Genomic DNA, 20,525 nt, shown 5'->3' with positions numbered 1-20,525 from the left:
TATATTACCCTAATTAAGTTAGAAAAATAAATACACAATTTAATAGAAACAATTTAAATTTAAGAACAGATGTAATTGTTATGCACTTATATTTCTTTATTTATTTTTGATAAATTAATTATTATTATGTATCTCTATTGAAGTATATATAATTTATATATTCATCCTATGTAGATGTAACTTATGTATAGTGATTAATTTCTGGAACATTCAAATTAGCATCAGCCACAATGTAAACATTTATGACCCCTCAAGTGGAACCTTCTGTTTTCATAACTACCATAGTTAAACTCACCTATCTGATATAAGAGAATAGAAAGAGGTAAAGCAGGTTTACAACATACTATATTACACTGTAGCTCCCAAGTAACTTAATACCCTTGCAGAACAAATCACAGGTCAGAACCTCCTTCCAGGCGGGTCATTTGAACAGAAGCATTGAAAGATAATGTTTATTAGTGCCTATACTGCTTAAAAGTTATAACTTGAAATATTATGTTGGAGCATTGGAAATTAGACCAAATGAGTTTAAACTGGACAAATTTACAAGAGTTTTCTGGAAATATGAACTTTTAAACATGTGTATTTCATGATTCAGTTAAAATGGAGGGAACTACATGTATATAACCATTTCTAACAGTAAGTACAAAATTAATGTATTTTTATTTTTTAACACTTATTATTTTAGTTTTTTCAAACTTTCTTTGCAAGTATACACTGTTTCAGTTATTGTATTTCTACATACATGTAACTTTTCAATATTAATAGTTAAGAAAATGTTTTTCATTTTTAAAAAATGGCGGGAAATTTTAAATCAGATATTACAATTTTCCATTCAAAATATTGGTGATTGATCAAGCAATGAATTTCCAAATTCACATTAATTCATAATATGTCTTAATTGTAATTTCTTGTTACTCATGTACATATGTTTATTTTTTCAACATATTAGGTTGCAAACTTTCAAGTCTTGGAGTCACATGAGATGTTTCAACTCAAAGGATGTCAGATGGAAAAGTGATAAATGTACTGTTGAATACAGAATGCTTACAAAACCATCCTGGTAATAATTTAGTTTGTTTTGTTGAAAAAAGTCGAAGTAACATGTTTTCATATAAATGCATGTTATTTTTCAAAGTCTGAACAAAATGTTGTTCTTCATGTTTTATACATAGTCAAAATATATTGACGTGCCAAAGCTTGATTCTGAGATATTTTCGTTCTGGGGCAGAATCTCGCTAGATATTGCCCAGACACGAAAATAGCACAATATCTCGTCGCGCAGTACAATTAGTTGGACTAGTTTTATACATATTATATTATTGTTATACTGACTCCACTGAACAAATTTCAAACTTTCAGTGGTAATTAAGTACTTGTGAAGGATTGAGTAATTTAAACAGCCATAACATAAAAGTTGTCATTATATAAATATAGGAAAAGCAGGGAAATAATTGACACAAGTTTATCATAATGTTGATTTTGACCAAAAATAAATCATTTTCATCAAAGAGCATGGTGTTTACTTGATAACTCTGTGCTGATTTTCTGCAAAAATCATTTAATTGAAAGTTTTCCATCTTAACTTTTTTTACCCTTTCATGTTTTTTATCAATCATGTTTAAACAATACTAATTATGTTGTAAAGGGCAACCTCGTTAATCCTTAATACAAATGGTGTTATGTTATGAATAAAGCTCAAAAATGCTACAAATGTTTTCAGTAATAAAATTGATAACAAAGAATCCAAAAGAACTGAAAATGCCAATATTACATTTCAGGACCAACTGCAGAGCAAGGTTATTGGCATAACAAGCTACAGTAAGATGGCCATTGTTCTATTCCGCTTTTTGTATAAAGAGGAGGAATATGCCGGAAAATCATTGACAGGGAAAGCATCCAAAAGTGGCGAAAAAAGGCCACCTGTTGACCAAGAAAAGTTGACAGGGATTTACGGTCAGTGTTTCTTTTTTTTTTCTTTCTTGGTTATTTAAATTTCATTGAAAGTTTTTTAATTTCATTGGAAGTTTTTAACAGGGATTGAAAAAATTTTTCATAGCCAATCGTCTTGCAGGACTTGTAAGTGTCTTCAAATTGCTACTTGTCCATGATAATTTGAATTGTTATATTCAAGGGTTAAGTATAATACATTGATTTGTCAAGTCAATATTTATATAATTTGTTTTGTTCTTTACAAAAGGAATTTTCCGCATGTCACACAAGTGATGGTCAGGGAAAAGCTGCGTGACATTGTCAAGCCATCTCGTGCCAACAAAACAGTGAAACAATAAATATGTGTACAAAATAAACTGTGGCCGTTTTAGCCATTCAGAACAATATAAATGAGAACATTTGAGAACTTGTTTTACTTCATATATGGTGTAAATAAATCTTTAATGTGTCATAATTTTACAGCCTTGTCAATTCAAAATCATTGTTACACTAGTGCAACTCCCAAGTGAAAAAGATTGTGTGGGACCTTTTTTTACAGACTTTTAAACAGGTATCTCAACACAAGTGTGATATCATGGACATTGACCATGGATGTCATAAAAGATTCCTCAAAATTGGTTTTGAACATGGATAGAATGGACATTGTCCATAGAAAGAATGGACATTGTCCATGGAAAGAATGGACATTGTCCATGGTAAGAATGGACATTGTCCATGGTAAGAATGGACATTGTCCATGGTAAGAATGGACATTGTCCATGGACATCATGGACATTGTCCATGGGTATCATGGACAATGGACATGGAAAGCATGGACATGGATAGCATGGACACTGTCCAGGGATATAAAGAATTGTCCATGGACAAGTGTTTCAATACTCCATGGACACTGTCCATGCTTATATCCATGGAAATCCATGGACATTCTGTAGCCGGGCAAGAAGCAATAAGAAATTTCAGAAATGCTAATTGGTCAATGTGAACTGTCGACAATACAACATGTAATCTGATTAGCCAATAGCTTAACATATATGCACAGTGAGAAACAATGTAAACAAGTATTGAATTGTAGAACTCTTGATCAGTTATATAAATATTGATCCTTGGGTCAAAAATAGCCCAGCCTGTAGGAAACTTAGTTTTAACTTCTATAGTAATTTTGTCTTATAAATTCAAGAAAGGGAAGCCATTCTTTTTACATAATTCTACACTTGTTATATGTGGGGACAAAAGTAGGTCAGTAGTTCTGTGTGTATTTCTACATTATAATGCAATCTATCTGTACTTTGAGATCAATAAAACTTATTAACATGCATATGTGAAATTTATATTCCCAGTTAATTATCATGTCATAAAATTGGCAACTTTTCTCTTAATTAATGGTAACTTAAATTAAGATATAAAAAACATGATTTTTTCATGCTCTGGGAAAAATGAACTGACCATTACTAAACAATATCTTACAATTATTATTTCCCTCAGTTAATATTTACCTAAACTGTCTTTATATTTTTTGGAAAAGGATACAATTTCATTTAATTTTAGCCAATATAATTTTTGCTTAATGATTCATTTCTCTATCATGAGCAAAACATTTCAGTATAAACAGATCTTGCAAAGCTTCACAACTGTGGCAAATATTATTTTTTTATCAAGGTTTAGTTAATTTCTTCACAACCAATAAAAAACTATGATAACAAAACCTTTCCCCCTTTTCTCTTGTATTTTCAAGTATATTTTAACTTTATATACAAGAAGATGAATGATCTTCATTATATGAAGTTTATAAAAAGACTTTTCTCTTAACTTCTCATAAAAGCTGCAGCTTATTTTTTTTTGTTGGGTTTACAACACTGCCATAATGTGGTGAACATATGAGAGTTTGAAGAAAATCTTCCATAAGATATAGGATTTATAAAGTCAACATAAAATAGCCTTATATTTGACCTTCAAAGAACACCTTGACCCTGCATAGAATCTGCATGAGTTTACTGCATTCCATCTTGTAATGATGAAAATTTGAGAGAAATTATGAACAAAATCCTTCACATGGTACATGTATATTATTTATAGAATAATTGTCATATATGAGTTCTACATATTGCCGTCCAAAGGTGAAAATTTGAACCATGCTTTTTTAAATGGTATATATATGGTATACAGAAAATTTGACCTTTGACCCAAAGAATGACCTTAACCCGGAGGTAGCAAGAGTGAGTCATTTATCCCACATTAATCCCACATATTGTCTTATTGAGTTTAAGGTGAACATTTGATCCAAGTAGGAAGAAAATCTTTCAATGGGTATAGGAGTTTTAGAGCGAACAAAAATTGCAAGATCTTTTACCTATGACCTTCAAGGTGACCTGGACCTTTAGCTAGCTCAGTAATGGCATGAGTTTCTTCACAACACTTTGCAAAGATAAGCATTTAAGCCAAATTCCCAAAAAATATTCTTCATATCTTTATGAATGAACCAATCAAATGAATGAGCCAATCAAGTATTGGTCACAAGAAATTTATGTCTTTGAGGGTTTACTGCAAACCATGTATGGTATAAAAATGTGACCTATTTATGCAACAACCGTAACCATTAGATCAACTTTGATAAGGGACAACCAAAGGATCATTCCTATGTAGTTTGGTTAATATCCAGTCACTGAATTCAGAGAATTGTTCTTTTAAGAAAATGTTGATAGACAACAGACAGAGGGGATCATATTTCATTATAAACATGTTGTGCTCATGTGAGCTTAAACAAGTGTTGAGAAAATTAATCATTACATATCCTAGACATATCTTGCAACCAGTATTTAAACTAGAACTATCACTAAATGTGATTAATACCCCCCCCCCCGCAAGACTGCTTCGGAAATGAGGAAGTTACTAGTAACAGAATACCTTGCAAAACAACTGAAATAGAGTTATAGTTGTGGGCAATTAAAGATAGTTGTAGTTCTTGTATGCTGCATTTCCTTTCAATGTGTTTGACCATTGATGAAGTTTTATTGAATTACTCTGTAATAAGTCCAAAAAGAGTTACACTTCTTGAGCACTGCACTTCCTCTCATTGCGCTTGACCTTTGTATGCAGTTTCATTGAATTCTAAACATTAGTTTTTAAGGTATGCACTTGACAAGGAAAGGAACAAAGGGCAATAACTCTACAAATACTGAAGACGGAGTTATAGTTATTGTACACTGCACTTCCTCTCATTGCGCTTGATCATTGTATGAAGTTGTATTCAATTCCAACCACTAGTTTTCAAGTTATGCACTGGACAAAAAAAGTAACAAAGGGCAATAACTGTTATTAGTCCAAATAGAGTTATGGTTCTAGTGCACTGCACTTCATCTCACTGTCCTTGACCAATGTATGAAGTTTCTTTGAATTCCAACCATTAATTTTCAAGTTATGCACTGAACAATAAAAGTTACAAAGGGCAAAAACTCTTAAATGAGTCAAGAAAGAGTTATGGCTTCTGTGCACTGCCCTTTCTCTCAATATACTTGACAATAGTATGAAATTGTATTGAATTCCAACCAGTAGTTTTCAAGTTATGCTCTGGACAGGAAAAAAGCAATGGAAAAGTAACAAAGGGCAATAACTCTATAATTACTCTGGACAGAGTTATGGTTCTTGTGCACTGCACTTCCTCTTAATGTGCTCGACAATTGTATGAAGTTGTATTGAATATCAACTTGTAGTTTTCAAGTTATGCTCCTGATAAGGAAAAGTAACAAAGGGCAATAACTCTGTAATTAGTCAAGATGGAGTTATGGTTCTTCTGCACTGCACTTTCTCTCTATGTGCTTGATCATTGTATGAAGTTGTAATGAATTCCAACCATTATTTTAAGGTATGCTCTGGACAAAAAAAGCAATGAAAAAATAACAAAGGGCAATAACTCTGAAATTACTTTAGATAGAGTTATGGTTCTTGTGCACTGCACTTTCTCTTATTGTGCTTGACCGTTGTATGAAGTTGTTTTGAATTCCAACCAGTAATTTTCAAGTTATGCTCCGGACAAGGAAAAGTAACAAAGGGCAATAACTCTGTAATTAGTCAAGATGGAGTTTTGGTTTTTGAGCACTGCACTTCCTCTCAATGTGCTTCACCATTGTATGAAGTTATATTTAATTCCAACCATTAGTCTTCAAGTTATGGTCTGGACAAATGAAAGCAATGGAAAAGTAACAAAGGGCAATAACTCTGTAATTACTTTAGATAGAGTTATTATTCTTCTGCACTGCACTTTCCCTTATTGTGCTTGACCATTTTATGAAGTTGTTTTGAATTCCAACCAGTAGTTTTCAAGTTATGCTCCAGACAAAGAAAAGTAACAAAGGGCAATAACTCTGTAATTAGTCAAGATCAAGTTATGGTTCTTATGCACTGCACTTCCTCTCTATGTGCTTGATCATTGTATGAAATTGTATTGAATTCTAACTAATGGTTTTCAAGTTATGCTCCGGACAAGGAAAATGCAACGGATGGCTGGACCGACCAACTGACTGACCCACCGACCGACCACCGGGTGACTCCTATATACCCCCCGCCCAACTTCGGGGGGGGGGGGGTATAAAAAATATTTAAAACTCTTAATTTCATTTTTGGTTTGGAAATATCGCACAAACACAGTGTGAGGTCATATGGCAATTTTCCAAGCCTAATTAATAGAGGAAAACCTCAGGTGCCCCTTTGTGCATTATTCCAGGCACAAATCTCACCTGAGTAGAACCACAGAGGTTCAGTAAGAAAATTTTATATTGAATTGCTTTTTTTCATTTGAATTAGCTATTTTACTCTTTAAATAGAAGTTTTTTCAATGGAAACAACAGCACAGGTATTGCCAAAACATGATATGAAATATATTTACCTTTTAGAAATGCTTGTGTTAATCGATGTATAGTTTCTTTTCTTTTGGTTGACACTATTTTCATCATCATCTACAAATAAGATCATTTCATTTTATTTTACAAAAGATTATATAATTGAAAAGCCTGAATAAAACATTTAAAAAAAATATTCATCCATTATCAACCGCTTCATAAGCATACGTAAGTGTTTAGAATAATTCACCAGAGGGCCATAATAGCCCTGATATCACCCACTTGATAATTGAGACTCTACATGACAAGGAACAACTAATATTGTTAGCAGCAGGTATATTTAGGGTGTAACGATACGCTCACCTCACGATATGATATGTATCAAGATACAGGTTGACTAAAGAAATTGTCTGTAATCATTTAAACTTTATATTTTCACACAGATGTATTATGCAAAATTAATTTAAAGTTGTGATGTAACAACATTATGTTTTCTATTGACATTTTGATAGTTAAAGTAAAAGGCTAAAAGCTTTAATATTTTCTGAAGCTTTGAGAAGTAAAATACCTACAATAAAAATATCATTCAATATAGAAGCACAGGTGATAGAAACATCTCATTTGAATTGTCATATGTAAGATGATAACTATTTTGGATAAATTACTCAAGTTTAATGGAAAAATTTAAAATGTTCAACAGTTAGATGTACTGGATGAGACAATTGCAGACTACGTGTAATAATGAGCATAAGCTGAACACAAAAATTACTTTACTTTACTCACTTATGTCACATTCATAATGGTTATAACATATTTACTAACAGCTACATAAATCTGTTGACAGTATGGAAAGGTATGGAAAATATCCAACAAAATAGCATAGCCATAACTCTACACAACTAGCTGTCTATTGCAGTGTTTTGACAATATTTTGGATTCAACAATGTGGGATTTATTTGCAAAAGTGTCAAGATATCGTATTATCATTTATTCACGAATTTCAGCTTGCCAAAAAGTGTTTCCAAAAAGGCAGTTTCAGCCGATGGTCAGTTCTTACAAAATAACAATGTCACAAAAATAAATTCAGCATATGGACCTTTCCGGTTTTTCGTAGCGGAACATTTAGCCACACCTTTTCCATTCATTGCTAGGTCAGCTGCTCACAAACAGTATCACAAACATTAGCATGTGTTCTTTTGTGCAAACCAGGTCAACCAATGACTATGTAATATCTCAGTGTAGCGATTGGATAACAAGTTAGCCAATTTACATAAAACTGTAAACACCGGAAAGGTCCATTGAAATAGCAGTCAAAGAATACATTTTCCCGATTATTTTTTTCACCTTAAATCCAAAATGTTTCTATATTTTGACTTAAAACAAACTGACACTGATTAAAATTCATCTTCTGAATAATTACTTCCCTTGAAAATGGTTTAAAATGCCGTACAGTCCCGTACCGTACGAGTGATTTGTCGTACCGTGAACCGTATCAGGTGAAAACGGTACGGTATACCGCGAGTAAGGTATACCATTACACCCTTAAGGTATATTGAATCATATTTAACTGATAGATTATAATGTTTTCATCTAAAACTGATATGATTTCTGCTCCTGAAATAATGTCAACTTAAAATAGGTTTCCACATATTGGTATTGTGTGATCTAGTTTTTTTACAGATATGATCCATGTTAGTACTTTAGTTTGAAATCAACTAAACAAACTCTGACCAATTTCAAGGATAATTGGACTGAAACAGTAGCCTCTTGAGTGTAAATAAGGATTTTCCATATTTGGGCTGTGTGACCTAGTTTTCGACCTGAGATGACTCATTTTCCATCAACTGAACAATTTTCAGACCAATTTCCAGGATATTTGGAATGAAACAGTAGACTCTAGAGTGTACCAAGGTTTTGCCAAATTTGGGCTGTTTAATTGGTTTTTGACCCAAGATGACCCATTTTCCAGCTTGAGCTAGAAAAACCTAAACAAATCTTCCGACCAATTCCTAGAAATTTTGGACTGAAACAGACTGCTAGAGAGTTAAACAAAATATGTGGAAGGACAACGGATGACAGACATTTTTACCAATCCTAAAAGCTCACCCTGAGTGAGCATGCTCAGATGAGCTGAAAATGTATCTTTGTTAATCAAAACATTTCAAATATATGTACCACTTTCTAATTCAGTTCCATCCAATTTCAACAGAGTGTTTTGTTTCTTCAAAAGATCCATTTCCATCAATGTCTTCATATATTGATATTCTAATTTGATACATCTTGAGCAATTTATTATCTGAAAGAAAAAAAAAGTCTGTTTGTTTCTAGGTGTGTGTGTATGTTTTTGTTTTGTTTTTGCTTTGTTTTGTTAATTTTTTTAGAGGGGCGGGGGTGGGGGTTGTTTGCTAATTTCATCACATTTTTGGTTTTGATTATCAATTTTTCTGCATGTGTCCCACACAATTTTTGTAATATGCCTAGGGAGGTATAAACAAAAATTAAACTCAAGGTGCAAAATCAAATGTCAGGGGAAAATTTCAAAATGTCAAAGGATCAAAACACCAACCCTTGCATAACAAATCAAAGAAATATTATCAGATATGGCAATATGATATCTCAAGCTTACATTTTTGGGAGGAATGGTCCTTTTACAAGACCCAATAGAAAAAACAAATGGCTGTCCTTAAAGATCAAGAAATGTTTGTAAAACATGCATACCCCAATTTTCAGCAAGTTGGAAGTTGTACAAAAAACAAGTAAAATGATTTGTTTTAATATCAGAAATTAGAATTCTGGGCTCAAATCGCAAAGGCTGTGGAATGATTTGGCAATAAAAATAATATCATACATGTGCATCTCTGTAGTTTGTGAGCAAGGGGCCCATTGGTTGTCAAGTTATTGGTAAGACAACATTTTGGCATGCTCCAAAGATTATGGGCCATGTGTGTCAAGATTTTGGTTAGAAAACTTTCTGACATACAAGGCTAATATGACCTTGCTCTTGAGGTTGATGAAGTGCAAAAGATCAATAATTCTATAAAGTTTGATGGGCGTGGGCCAATTGTTTTTGATGAGTTATTGTCGGAAACCATTTAGACATGCAAGTTCAAAATGACATTGACCTTGGAATCTGCAACTTCAAAATCAATGTGTCAGCTATAAGGTATCAGTAATCTGAACTTTGTTCTTTTTACCTCAAAATGGGAATGGGAGGTAGAAGTCATAAAGATACATTCACATACAAAGTTCTAAGTCCTTGATATATGCACTTTTATAACACATTAGTTCAGTAGCAGAAGATGTTTAAAGGTTTTTCTATTTTCAACTCTAGAGGCCCCTAAAAAGGGCCAATCAAATTTATATCAGCAATCTTGAGAAAAGATCATCTAAGAATGATACAGACAAAGTCTGGTGATCATCCATCCATTAGTTCAGCAGAAGTTGTATAAAGTTTTTTCTCTATTTTTAGCTCAAGAGGCCCCCTTTAGGCCAATCAAATGAATATGAGCAAACTTGATAAAAGATCATCTTAGAATGCTACAGATAAAGTCTGGTGATCATCCATCCATTAGCTCAGTAGTAGATGTTTAAAGGTTTTTTTTTTCTATTTTTAGATCAAGTGGCCCCTTTTAAGGCCAATCAAATGAATATGAGCAAACTTGATAAAAGATCATGTAAGAATGCTACAGATAAAGTCTGGTGATCATCCATCCATTAGTTCAGTAGTAGATGTTTAATGGTTTTTTTCTATTTTTAGCTCAAGTGGCCCCTTTTAAGGCCAATCAAATGAATATGAGCAAACTTGATAAAAAAATCACCTAAGAATCCTACAAACAAACTTTGGTGCTCATCTATCAGTTAGTTCAGTAGAAAGAGATGTTTAACAGTTTTTCATTTTTAGCTCTGTTGACCTCTTGAAGAAACCAATTCAAATGATTTGAGCAAATTGAAGTGCGAATGTCACAAGGATGTCACAGACCAAATTTGATGTTAATCTGCCCATTTGTTTCAGAGAAAAAAATGAATGTTGACACATGATGATAAACAATGGAACATTCCCCTTCTATACCAATAGCTCACCCTGAACCTTCAGTTCTGGTGAGCTGTTGAATTATTTTTTATTGCACATTGTTTCGCAAACCAATTTTATGCATCATTCACCTGTATTAACCCACATTATCAATTTGTCACTCGCTTGGCAATACATAGTCCTATTTAGGGAGAGAATTAAACATTTTTTACAATTAGCAAATTTTTGCGAGTATAAGAAATTCTAACTCTAAAAGGTCATAAAGAACTTGCATTTTTCCTTCATGGTATTTTTAAATTTGCATATATCTGTCTTTGTTGATTTACTTAAAAAGATGAACATGCGATTGACTCATCTGCTTTCAAATAAAGTATGTTTGTTCCTTTATTATAACAGGAACTGAAATGCTGACAGCCATAACAACAAAACAAAATGTTGCACTATAAGTGGTACATGCATACCAAAAGCATTGTGTATTTTGTTAAACAAATTAGTTTATTTAATCAGACATTGAAAATGTGAAATTATCATTTATTTTCTAAAAATAAGCATTAAAGTGCCTCAAAACAGTCATTTATTTAACTTTGACCTTAAATGAAGCCATAATTGATATACATACTTGCTTAACTGCTTGGGAAATAAAGTTTTCAGTGAAGTTAATTTTTGAAAAAAGCAAAACTGAAGTAAACAAGGTGCAATTTTCATCTGAACTGCCATAGTGATGATTTTTTTGTTGAAATTTCATTTCTTTAGCAAAGTAAAATCAATTTATATCAATTGACTTTTGACAGAAAAGTTATTTGCATTTATGACTTGCATTTTGCATGTTTGGGAATGTTAAATTCAAACCCTGCTATTGACAGACAGTTGTTAACATTTATATGCTCAAAACTTACTCAAATAATAATTTTCAACTATTGGGTTGTTTTTATTACTTTGAAAATGTTAATAAGACAAAGACTTTGCTGATAAGTTTGACTACACTTACATCACAGATGGCTACCACTGGATATTCTTTTACTATTGCTTTCTTTCTTTGCTTGACAGTCTGTAATGTCAAAACATATTAAGTTACTTGACAAGTTTAAATCACAATGTCATGGTATACTTGTAAGAAATAAATGTAGGTTATGTTTTGAAGACCTGTAGTTTAGTCCATGTATCTTAGCTAAGTTTAAATGATGACATAGTTGGGCATTTCAGTGCCTCTTTGTTTAACCTATATAATGTCTTACTGGCCATTTTACCAGCATAGAATCTTCAAAACAACCTATTGCTACTATCTGAAACAAGGCACTGATATGCTCATTTCCTCTAGGTATTGATGGTCCCCATAAAGTTTTGTTGAATTCCGGCCAGTAGTTGCTGAGAAGTAGCGCAGAAAGCATTATTGCTCTATATGCATACAGCATAACTAATCAAGGGCAATTACTATGTGTTAAAGAGTCTGACCAGAACAAGGCAACAATATGCGCATCTGCTCTTGGTTATAATAGTTCCCAGAAAGTTTCGTTAAATTCCAGCCAGTTGTATCAGAGAAATAGCGCAAAAATGAAATTCAGATGAATGGACAACACGAAAACAATATCCTCCTCCCGATTACATAGGTGGGATAAAAATGAAAGAAAACTAGAGATGTCACATAAAAAGTGATGAGGTTTCATAAGTACTGCAGAAAGTATTATGAAAAGGAAATAACGGAGTGAAGGTCAAGGTTTATCTGGTTAACTTGAAGGTCTATCCATAAGGACTGTTGTGTTCAAGTTTGAAGACATAACAAATTTATAACAACTAATAGCAAAATTGAGAAAAAAATCAAGTAATTTTTAGACATTTGACATTGAAGGTCAAGGTTATTTATGACTTAAGGTAAAGTATAGTCTGGTCAACTAGTTATGGCCAAGTATCAAGACAGTACACCAACAAGTAAAACAAAACTTTCACCCTTAAAATGGGTTTGAGAGGTAGAATTCATCAAAATGTACACACACACAAGTTTGAAGTTCCTTTCTAAAAGCACTTTCATTTTAAGGCAAGTTGCATTGTTTGATATATCAGGTCCCATTGACCTTTGACCTTTTGACTGTAAATGAATGTGGAAAGTAGAACTTATCAAGATGAATCACATACTATGTTTGAAGTAAATAGGTGTATGTACTTCCATTTTATGGCCCACTCATTTTCTGAAAAATAAAAGATCCCTTTGACCTTTGATATTTTGACCTGAAAATTGATATGGAAGGTAGAATTCATCGAGTTTGAAGTCTCTAGGTACACTTTCATTTATGGCCCATACATTTTTATATATCCCAGTGAACTTTGTCCTTTAAATCTGAAAATGAGTGTTGTAGATAGAAATCAAGGTTTATCCACATATGAAATTCTGGGAAAAAGTGATCCTTCAGAAGCACTAGAAGCGTCAAAATAAAATGAAAATTGCAGACTCGTTTGATTGAGACTTGTTTTGATTGAGTCTATACATGAGAGATAATGAATAAGTACAACATCCCTAATGCTCCCTAGCACTGGCCTGAGCGGTACTCAATTTTCAACATTCAATTGTTGAAGTTTAATTGTTATTGGCTGAGTAATATTGAAATGGGTGACCATAAAATATTTTTTTCTTTTTAAATCTATTGAATCAAGTTATCCATGCAGTGGGGCCAATTTCGATCCACTGGCCCCCAAAAATTTGCTCTGCCCATCATCTATCAAATTGATTTAATTTCCTTCTTTCTTTTTTAAAAGATACAGAGTGGCACTTGTTTTAAGTTCCTTCTTTCTTTTTTAAAATATACAGAGTGACAAGAAACAATTAAGAAAACTTGAAATTTTTTCATAATGAGTAAGTGTGATCTTGACCTGCTGAGGGTCAAACCTGTGTTCTGCACATTGTCTCATTATGGATAATATTTCTGCACAGTAGTTTTAATTTGCTTCCATTGGTAGAAAGATACAGACTGGACATGAAATTGCTAACAGACAGAGGGATGGACTGACAGGCAGACTGTCAGTTGCATAACATAATTCACTCGAAAACATTCTGTGTGTATTACACTATAAAAAGTTATGATCTACGTTAATGTTTGCAGACAGCAATAACAATAGCAACATGACTGTAACATTATACTTTCTACAAAAAAGTCAAACTAAATGTGAAAGCTCTAGTCATTTAGGACCTTCAAGAAATTCTATATTAGCTTTTATTCATTAATAAATAAACATGAGCCCCAGTAAGGGTCTAATTTTTACTCAGCTATGATTTAAACAATGTTAATTAAATACAGATTTTTTTTTCACAATTTACATGGTACTAGACCCATTCACAATTTAGGTGGAAAGACTCATGTTGGATATGCATGTTTCACTTTTATTTATCAAATTAATAGGCTTAGTCTTCAAACTGATAAATTTTGTTTTACTATATTTAATGCAGTATTACCTGCTGGCTTTTTTTTCTCCAGGGAAGGTCATTTATTCCATAATCAAATCGTATCTCCTCACCAGGAAAAATATTTCTGGTTGCAAATAATGCAAGTCTTGGCTCGTTTGACAAAAGCACAGTTTTAGCCATTGCATTTTTTTCTTCACATATGCCATCATTTGCAAATCTTCCAATCTGTTCCGAAAATGTTCCATCGATACTACAAAAATATGAGCTAAAGTATAATTGCATATTCATCAAAATACTGAATTTATTTATTAGTAATGTCATTTAATGACATGTGTTTCATGCATTTAACAATAAGAACATTAACCAAACAAATCTTTAGATTGAAAAGGCTAAATGCAAAGGTGGGGCAATATACACCAGAATGTAATTTCTTTGAGCAATCAAAAAGAGTACAGACCCATTCATGTATTTTACTTATGAATGAGACATCTTCAAATCTAGGTGCTTAATTCATAAAACTTTTGTAGAAGACAACTTTAGGCAATGCTACATGCTATATATAAAAGCTCTTGGAATTGCAGTGTATCAGCTTACTAGATTAAAAGTTTTTACCATAAAAGTTTACTTGAACCTCAGGTTAAGCAGGGAAAAACCAACATTTGCCAAGTTTCAGAATAAGTCTGTATACAGAATGTTAGTTATATACTTAATTTAGTGGAAATGGTTTTCACAATCATGGCCCATGCATAGACCTTCATGCATAAGCACCAAAAAACAAAAGCTGTCATCTACCTAATGAGTGTGATCAGTAGGGCTGTGTATCATCATTTTTTTTCTGTCAAGATATGCATCACAATATTGTTTTCTTATCCATGGAGTCCATGATATATATTGCTAAAGTGAATGAATATTGACCCGATATCCAAGTGGTGATGTATTATGTACCATAATGCTTTCAGACATGAAATCATTATGTATTTATATAAAAACTTGTTAACTGTCACCCCATTTATTTCAAAACTCCTATAAAATTATAACAAGTACAATAAAGGGTCAGTGAACTCTTCAATTATTTAAAATTTGGTCTGGGACGTAAAAGAATTTGCAATGTACTTACCATTTTTGTTCGAGAAAATGATCTAAGTGGAAACATATGTGTAAGTATGTCACAAATATCACAGTTGCATATTGTTATAATCTCAATTTCTAATTGTTTCAATTTAATTTCCATTCTTATACATTTAAGATTTATTTTAAAAATCATTTTAATGAATCAAAAAATTTTTGTCAAATGGGTTTCAAGATTTAAAGGCAATGAGTAAAATAATTCATTCAAATTACCACAGACATGGCATGTTTCTGTCTAACATAAATGTGAAATGAGATGACAACAATAAGAAAATAGATTACTTGTCACAATATTTCCATCCAAATTATTTTTTCTGCCTTCTATAGTTATTTTCATGGGAGAAACTATTTGTGTATTGCAATAATTTTCAGCCATATCAATGTATTGGGAGGTAAAATATGTATTGCATCACAATATATTTTGAGTAAAATACTTTTGTCACAGAAATTTATTAAAATCCATGAAATTCATACTAAAATATGTCTAACTTGTATAAAAAGACAAACAAAATATGTATTGAAAGCTGAATTCAATATTACAGGACAAATAAAATTAGTCATTTCTTATAAAAACTGCCAATGTTTTTAACGATGCTTTGTATTCATAATGTTTTTACCTACAGTGTATAAATATTTATTTTACAAAGACACTGTCTAGGAATTATCACTTTTTTCAAATATCAAATAAGCATAATATAACTTTAAGAAACAAACAAGGATAACATTGTCGCAAAATACGCCCATTATAAAAGCTTTTAACGGAGATGTGGGCTTTATTAATTGCTAATTAGCTGAGAGTGACCTTGACCTCTGACATCAATCGTGCATGGAGCAATCAATTCATTATAAAAAAAATTCTATGCCTGTAGGAGATATGCTCCAGATGAAATCTGGATAATTCATCATCTTTAGTGACTTTGACCTTACAGATATTGACCTAAATTTCATGTGCCATTCCTGTAGTGATGATTATGACCATGTGTGCTACAATTCCTCAATAAATGATGAATAATGGTCCCTATACACATCTTAATATTTTTATTTGAATTTTTATCTATAATGTGGGACCTTGATCTAGCAGAGGGACCTAAATTTTGCAGTAACACTCTACCTCATAATGGTGAACATTTGTACCAAGTTAAATTGAAATCCTTTATACATGTAGAAGTCCTGCTTCTGACAGGCATTTATTTTTTAATTATCTCTAAGTATAACCTTGACTTTTGACCAACAGACCTGGTTCATGCCCCCCACTCAGCTTCAAACAGTGGTGAACATTTCTATAAAGTTTCATTAAAATCTCGCCAAGTGTGTATGAGATATGCCCCTGACAAAATCTGGATATTTCATTATCTTTAGTGACCTTGACCTTGCAAATATTTACCTAAATTATAAGTTTCACAGACAGTCATGATAGTGACCATTTATGTTACCTTGTCTCAATAAATGATTACTAAATGGTCCCTATACACATTTCCAAATTTTTAACTGAAATTTGACCGCTATGTGTGACCTTGACCTCAGTGACCTAAATTTTGCACTTGACACTGCCTCACAATAGTAAAAATTTGTGCCATTTAGTTATATTGAACTCCCTTTATGCATGTAGAAGTTTTGCTCTGGACAAGTGTTTTTCAATGACATCTAAGTGTTACCTTGACTGTTGACCAATACAGGCCTATTTTTATGCGTGCGACACAGCTTCTCATAGTGGATGAAGTTTCATTAAAATCCCTCTTTTCAAGTAGGATGTTAAACGTCCCTATTAACTCTAAAAATTTATGATAATGTGAAACTTCAAAATGTTAGTGTGACCTTAACCTTTGAGGTAAGGAACTTGGTTCTTGGATCCGACATATTGTCTTCATGTGGCAGACATATCTGCCATGTTTTTTTCAAAATTTCTCAATTCATGACAAAAGTAACAGTCCGGACAGGAGTGTTGTGTACTTATTAACTCTTATTATGATAATATGAAATTTTAAAATGTTAGTGTGATCTTGACCTATGATGTAGGGACGTGGTTCTTGAATATGACAGATCATATTCATGTGGTAGACATTTGTGCCAAGTTATTTCAAAATCCCTCCATAAATGACAAAGTTACAGTCTGGACACAAATGAAGTGGGGACGCACAGACAGGCCAACAGACAGTGTGATTTTAATATCTTGCCTTTCGGGGGGCATAAAAATACACAAGATAAGAAAATTTGTTATTTGCAAGTGTGATGATACTTACCACAGTTTCTTCTTGCCAAAGTTAAAAAAGAAAAGAAAGGACCCAAGACTTAGAGGATAAAGTTTCTCACGTCTCAATCCTTCCCTATCTGTTATCAATTCTCCTCCATATTCAAACAGAAAGGATCCAGCTCTTATTTTTGTAAGTGAAAACACTCCTTTGCCTGAATTATCAAAGAAATATGACTTTTAAAATGTATAATCCATATGTTTTCTCCTGTTAAACATGATTTACTTATGAAAAAAACAAATAATGTATTCGTATTCAATATTGGACATATAGTATTTATGAAATACCTCTATAATTTTGCATCAACAAAATTTCAATATCTGAACTTTCTTAGCTGTATGGAAAAAGTTTTACCTATGTGTTTGTTTATTTGTCGAACCTCAAAGCCCGGAGGATCTTTTCTCTGAACCAAATACTCTTCAAAAGATTCCTTCGAAGATTTTTCTTTCTAGTAAAATAAATATTGGGAAATTAAAATGTTTCAATAGTGTTTGCTCAGAAGAGAAATATGTATAAATTAAACTTTTTAAATATTGATTAGCCATTTAAATAGATGGAGACTCTTCTTAAGATTATATACAAGCAATTTATCAGATCTGCTTTAATTTGAATTGAAAAGTTTATTTCAAGTACAGTGTAACTTCTGAAAACCGAACACCTGTGGGACTAGCCAAAAAGTTCGGAATTTGGAAGTTTCCGGAATTCAGAAGTTCAGACTTTTCTGAACAAGTAGAAACATTAAACATTAAAGTAAGACATGGTGAAAAATATATGAAGCTGATTAAATTCATAAAACAGCAGAATTATAGGACTTTTAAAAAAGTTTATAACTGTTTTCAATTTCATTATCACATATAACTGAATATGTTGATATGAAAGCATAATGTTAATTAATTATCACAATTTATCCTTTAGTTTATTTCATGATGTACCTGCTATTTACCTGTAATAGTTTTATTTTCTTCATATTGTACTTAATTATCACACTTTAATCCAGTTTTTGACATGCTTGACAGGTTGTGATTCTAATAGGTGTCAAGATATATGGTTACTGCTAATTGGAAGATAATAACATCTTGTTTTACAAACATAAGTATAATTTTCCTTTACAACCTGTTTCAATTTCCGGATTTTGGAAGTAAATTTGAATGGAAAAAACCCAAATTTAACTAAAAAATCGTTCGGAATTCAGATTTTAAGAGATGCGTAATTCAGAGGTATTAATTACATAGAAAACAGGAGAAATTTTGGGACCCTGAAAAATGTTCGGATTTCAAGTTTCCGGATTTTAGAAGTTCCGGAATTCGGAAGTTACACTGTAATATAGACCTCTGACCCAAAATACACACCAATATCCATAAATAACAATGCGTTGTTTCATACATTTTATATATTCTGAGGATATTATAATGAGTGTAGATCAAATACAAAACCTACCAAACAAGCTGAATAAAACGGTGTACGGACATAATCCCCTTCGGACAAAATCCCCTTCATGTATTTTTGTATATCTGGACATGATCCCCTCCATGGGTGGACATAATCCCCTTCATGTGTGAAATTTGGAAGTGGACACAATCCCCTTCATAAAATTGCTACCTAGGACAAAATCCCCCTCGGATGAATTTTCGGTTTATAAAGTGGGTATGAGAGCGACATACTGCATTATGCTATGTGGTAAATATCTTAATGTATAAATAAGCAGAAAATATTTCAATTTAATATTTACATTTATTTTTCAAAGCAATTATGGCTTAAGCAATTATAACATAAGCAAATGAATACAGATCAGTATGATAGAGCACATTATAATGAAAACTGTTAAACTAATAAAAATGTTTCTCACAATAATCAATTTAAAACAATTAAAGAAAATGCCTTATCAAATATATTTGTTATGCAGTTGATAATTTACCACAATTATAATGAAAACTGTTAAAATTAAAAAAATGTTTTTCATACTAATCAAATATGTGTTATGCAGTTGATAATTTACCATAACTTTAATGAAAACTTTTTAACTAAATAAAGGTTAACTTGATACATAATTATAAATAAAAAAAACAAAAGTTCATTATTCATCAATTTTTAGGGAGTATAATAATACATTATTCATCAATTTTTATGGAGCATAATAACACATTAGAAACCTATGAAACAAGGGGATTTTGTCCGGTTAGTGAAGGGGATTTTGTCCAGCCTTGCAAAAACATGAAGGGGATTATGTCCACCCATGAAGGGGATTTTGTCCGGGTATATGAAGGGGATTTTGTCCGAAGGGGATTATGTCTGACATTCGAATAAAACCATATTATGTAAGCCTCTGTTGAGCACAATATTATTTTATTTAATGAGCTCAATAAGTTCAGAATCCACACAAATATAACTAGAGCTATCACTAAAGGTGATTACCGGTAAACCCCCACCAACAACCTCGACTTTAGAAAAAAAGTTGTCTGAAGAAAAATTTGAACTTGACTTATAATTTATAAACTTTCAACTCCATTCTATGTACAAAGAATTATTCCCATAAATTGCAATCCCAAACAGGGTTTTCATATAAGCTTGCTTTACATTAAATTTGATTGTAATATCTCTTTCCTAACGAAAAAAAACCAACTAGTTTTAGTAACAGTGTCCTTGACCTGAAACCTATTTTTTCTGTTTTTAGTAACAGTGACCTTGCAAACCCAATCCTAAGCTGGGTATTCATATAAGCTTGCTATATATTAAGTTGGACTACAACAAGATCTTCAGATAAACTCTTGCTTTATACTAAATTTCAGTGTAATATCTCACTCCTAACTCTAACAAGAAAAAGTAACAAAGGGCAATAACTCTGCAATTCCTTTAGATAGAGTTATGTTTCTTGTGCACCGCACTTCCTCTTATTGTGCTTGACCATTGTATGGAATTGTTTTGAAATCCAGCCAGTACTT

At 32.2% G+C, this 20,525-nt stretch overlaps 1 protein-coding gene and 1 long non-coding RNA gene across 10 annotated transcripts in view; one reads left to right on the top strand and one right to left on the bottom strand.

The window, feature by feature from the left end:
• Window positions 1-20,525, bottom strand: part of LOC132715677 (uncharacterized) — a 133,875-nt gene that overhangs the window by 100,523 nt on the left and 12,827 nt on the right. For 5 of the 9 annotated variants that reach the window (XM_060698717.1, XM_060698719.1, XM_060698720.1 and 2 more), the window contains exons 2-7: window positions 17,941-18,034; window positions 17,578-17,740; window positions 14,258-14,459; window positions 11,804-11,863; window positions 8,961-9,081; window positions 6,833-6,902 (exon numbers count right to left, since the gene is read on the bottom strand). In XM_060698717.1, coding sequence (XP_060554700.1) covers window positions 6,833-6,902; window positions 8,961-9,081; window positions 11,804-11,863; window positions 14,258-14,459; window positions 17,578-17,740; window positions 17,941-18,034 — 710 coding nt within the window. Of the gene's footprint in view, window positions 1-6,832; window positions 6,903-8,129; window positions 8,227-8,960; window positions 9,082-11,803; window positions 11,864-14,257; window positions 17,741-17,940; window positions 18,035-20,525 lie in introns of those variants that run through there. The other 4 variants (XM_060698722.1, XM_060698723.1, XM_060698724.1 and 1 more) reach the window with 4 other exon arrangements.
• LOC132715698 (uncharacterized) lies at window positions 487-2,101 on the top strand. Its single transcript, XR_009623715.1, has 3 exons — window positions 487-639; window positions 953-1,063; window positions 1,782-2,101. It is a non-coding gene; the product is annotated as an uncharacterized LOC132715698 (long non-coding RNA).

Source organism: Ruditapes philippinarum, unplaced genomic scaffold, assembly GCF_026571515.1.
Source record: "Ruditapes philippinarum isolate M1 unplaced genomic scaffold, ASM2657151v2 ctg719_1_1_1_1, whole genome shotgun sequence".
In the NCBI taxonomy this organism is placed as follows: domain Eukaryota; kingdom Metazoa; phylum Mollusca; class Bivalvia; order Venerida; family Veneridae; genus Ruditapes; species Ruditapes philippinarum.
The sequence above is the reverse complement of the archived record's forward strand: the minus strand, read 5'-3'. Positions and strand labels throughout refer to the sequence as shown.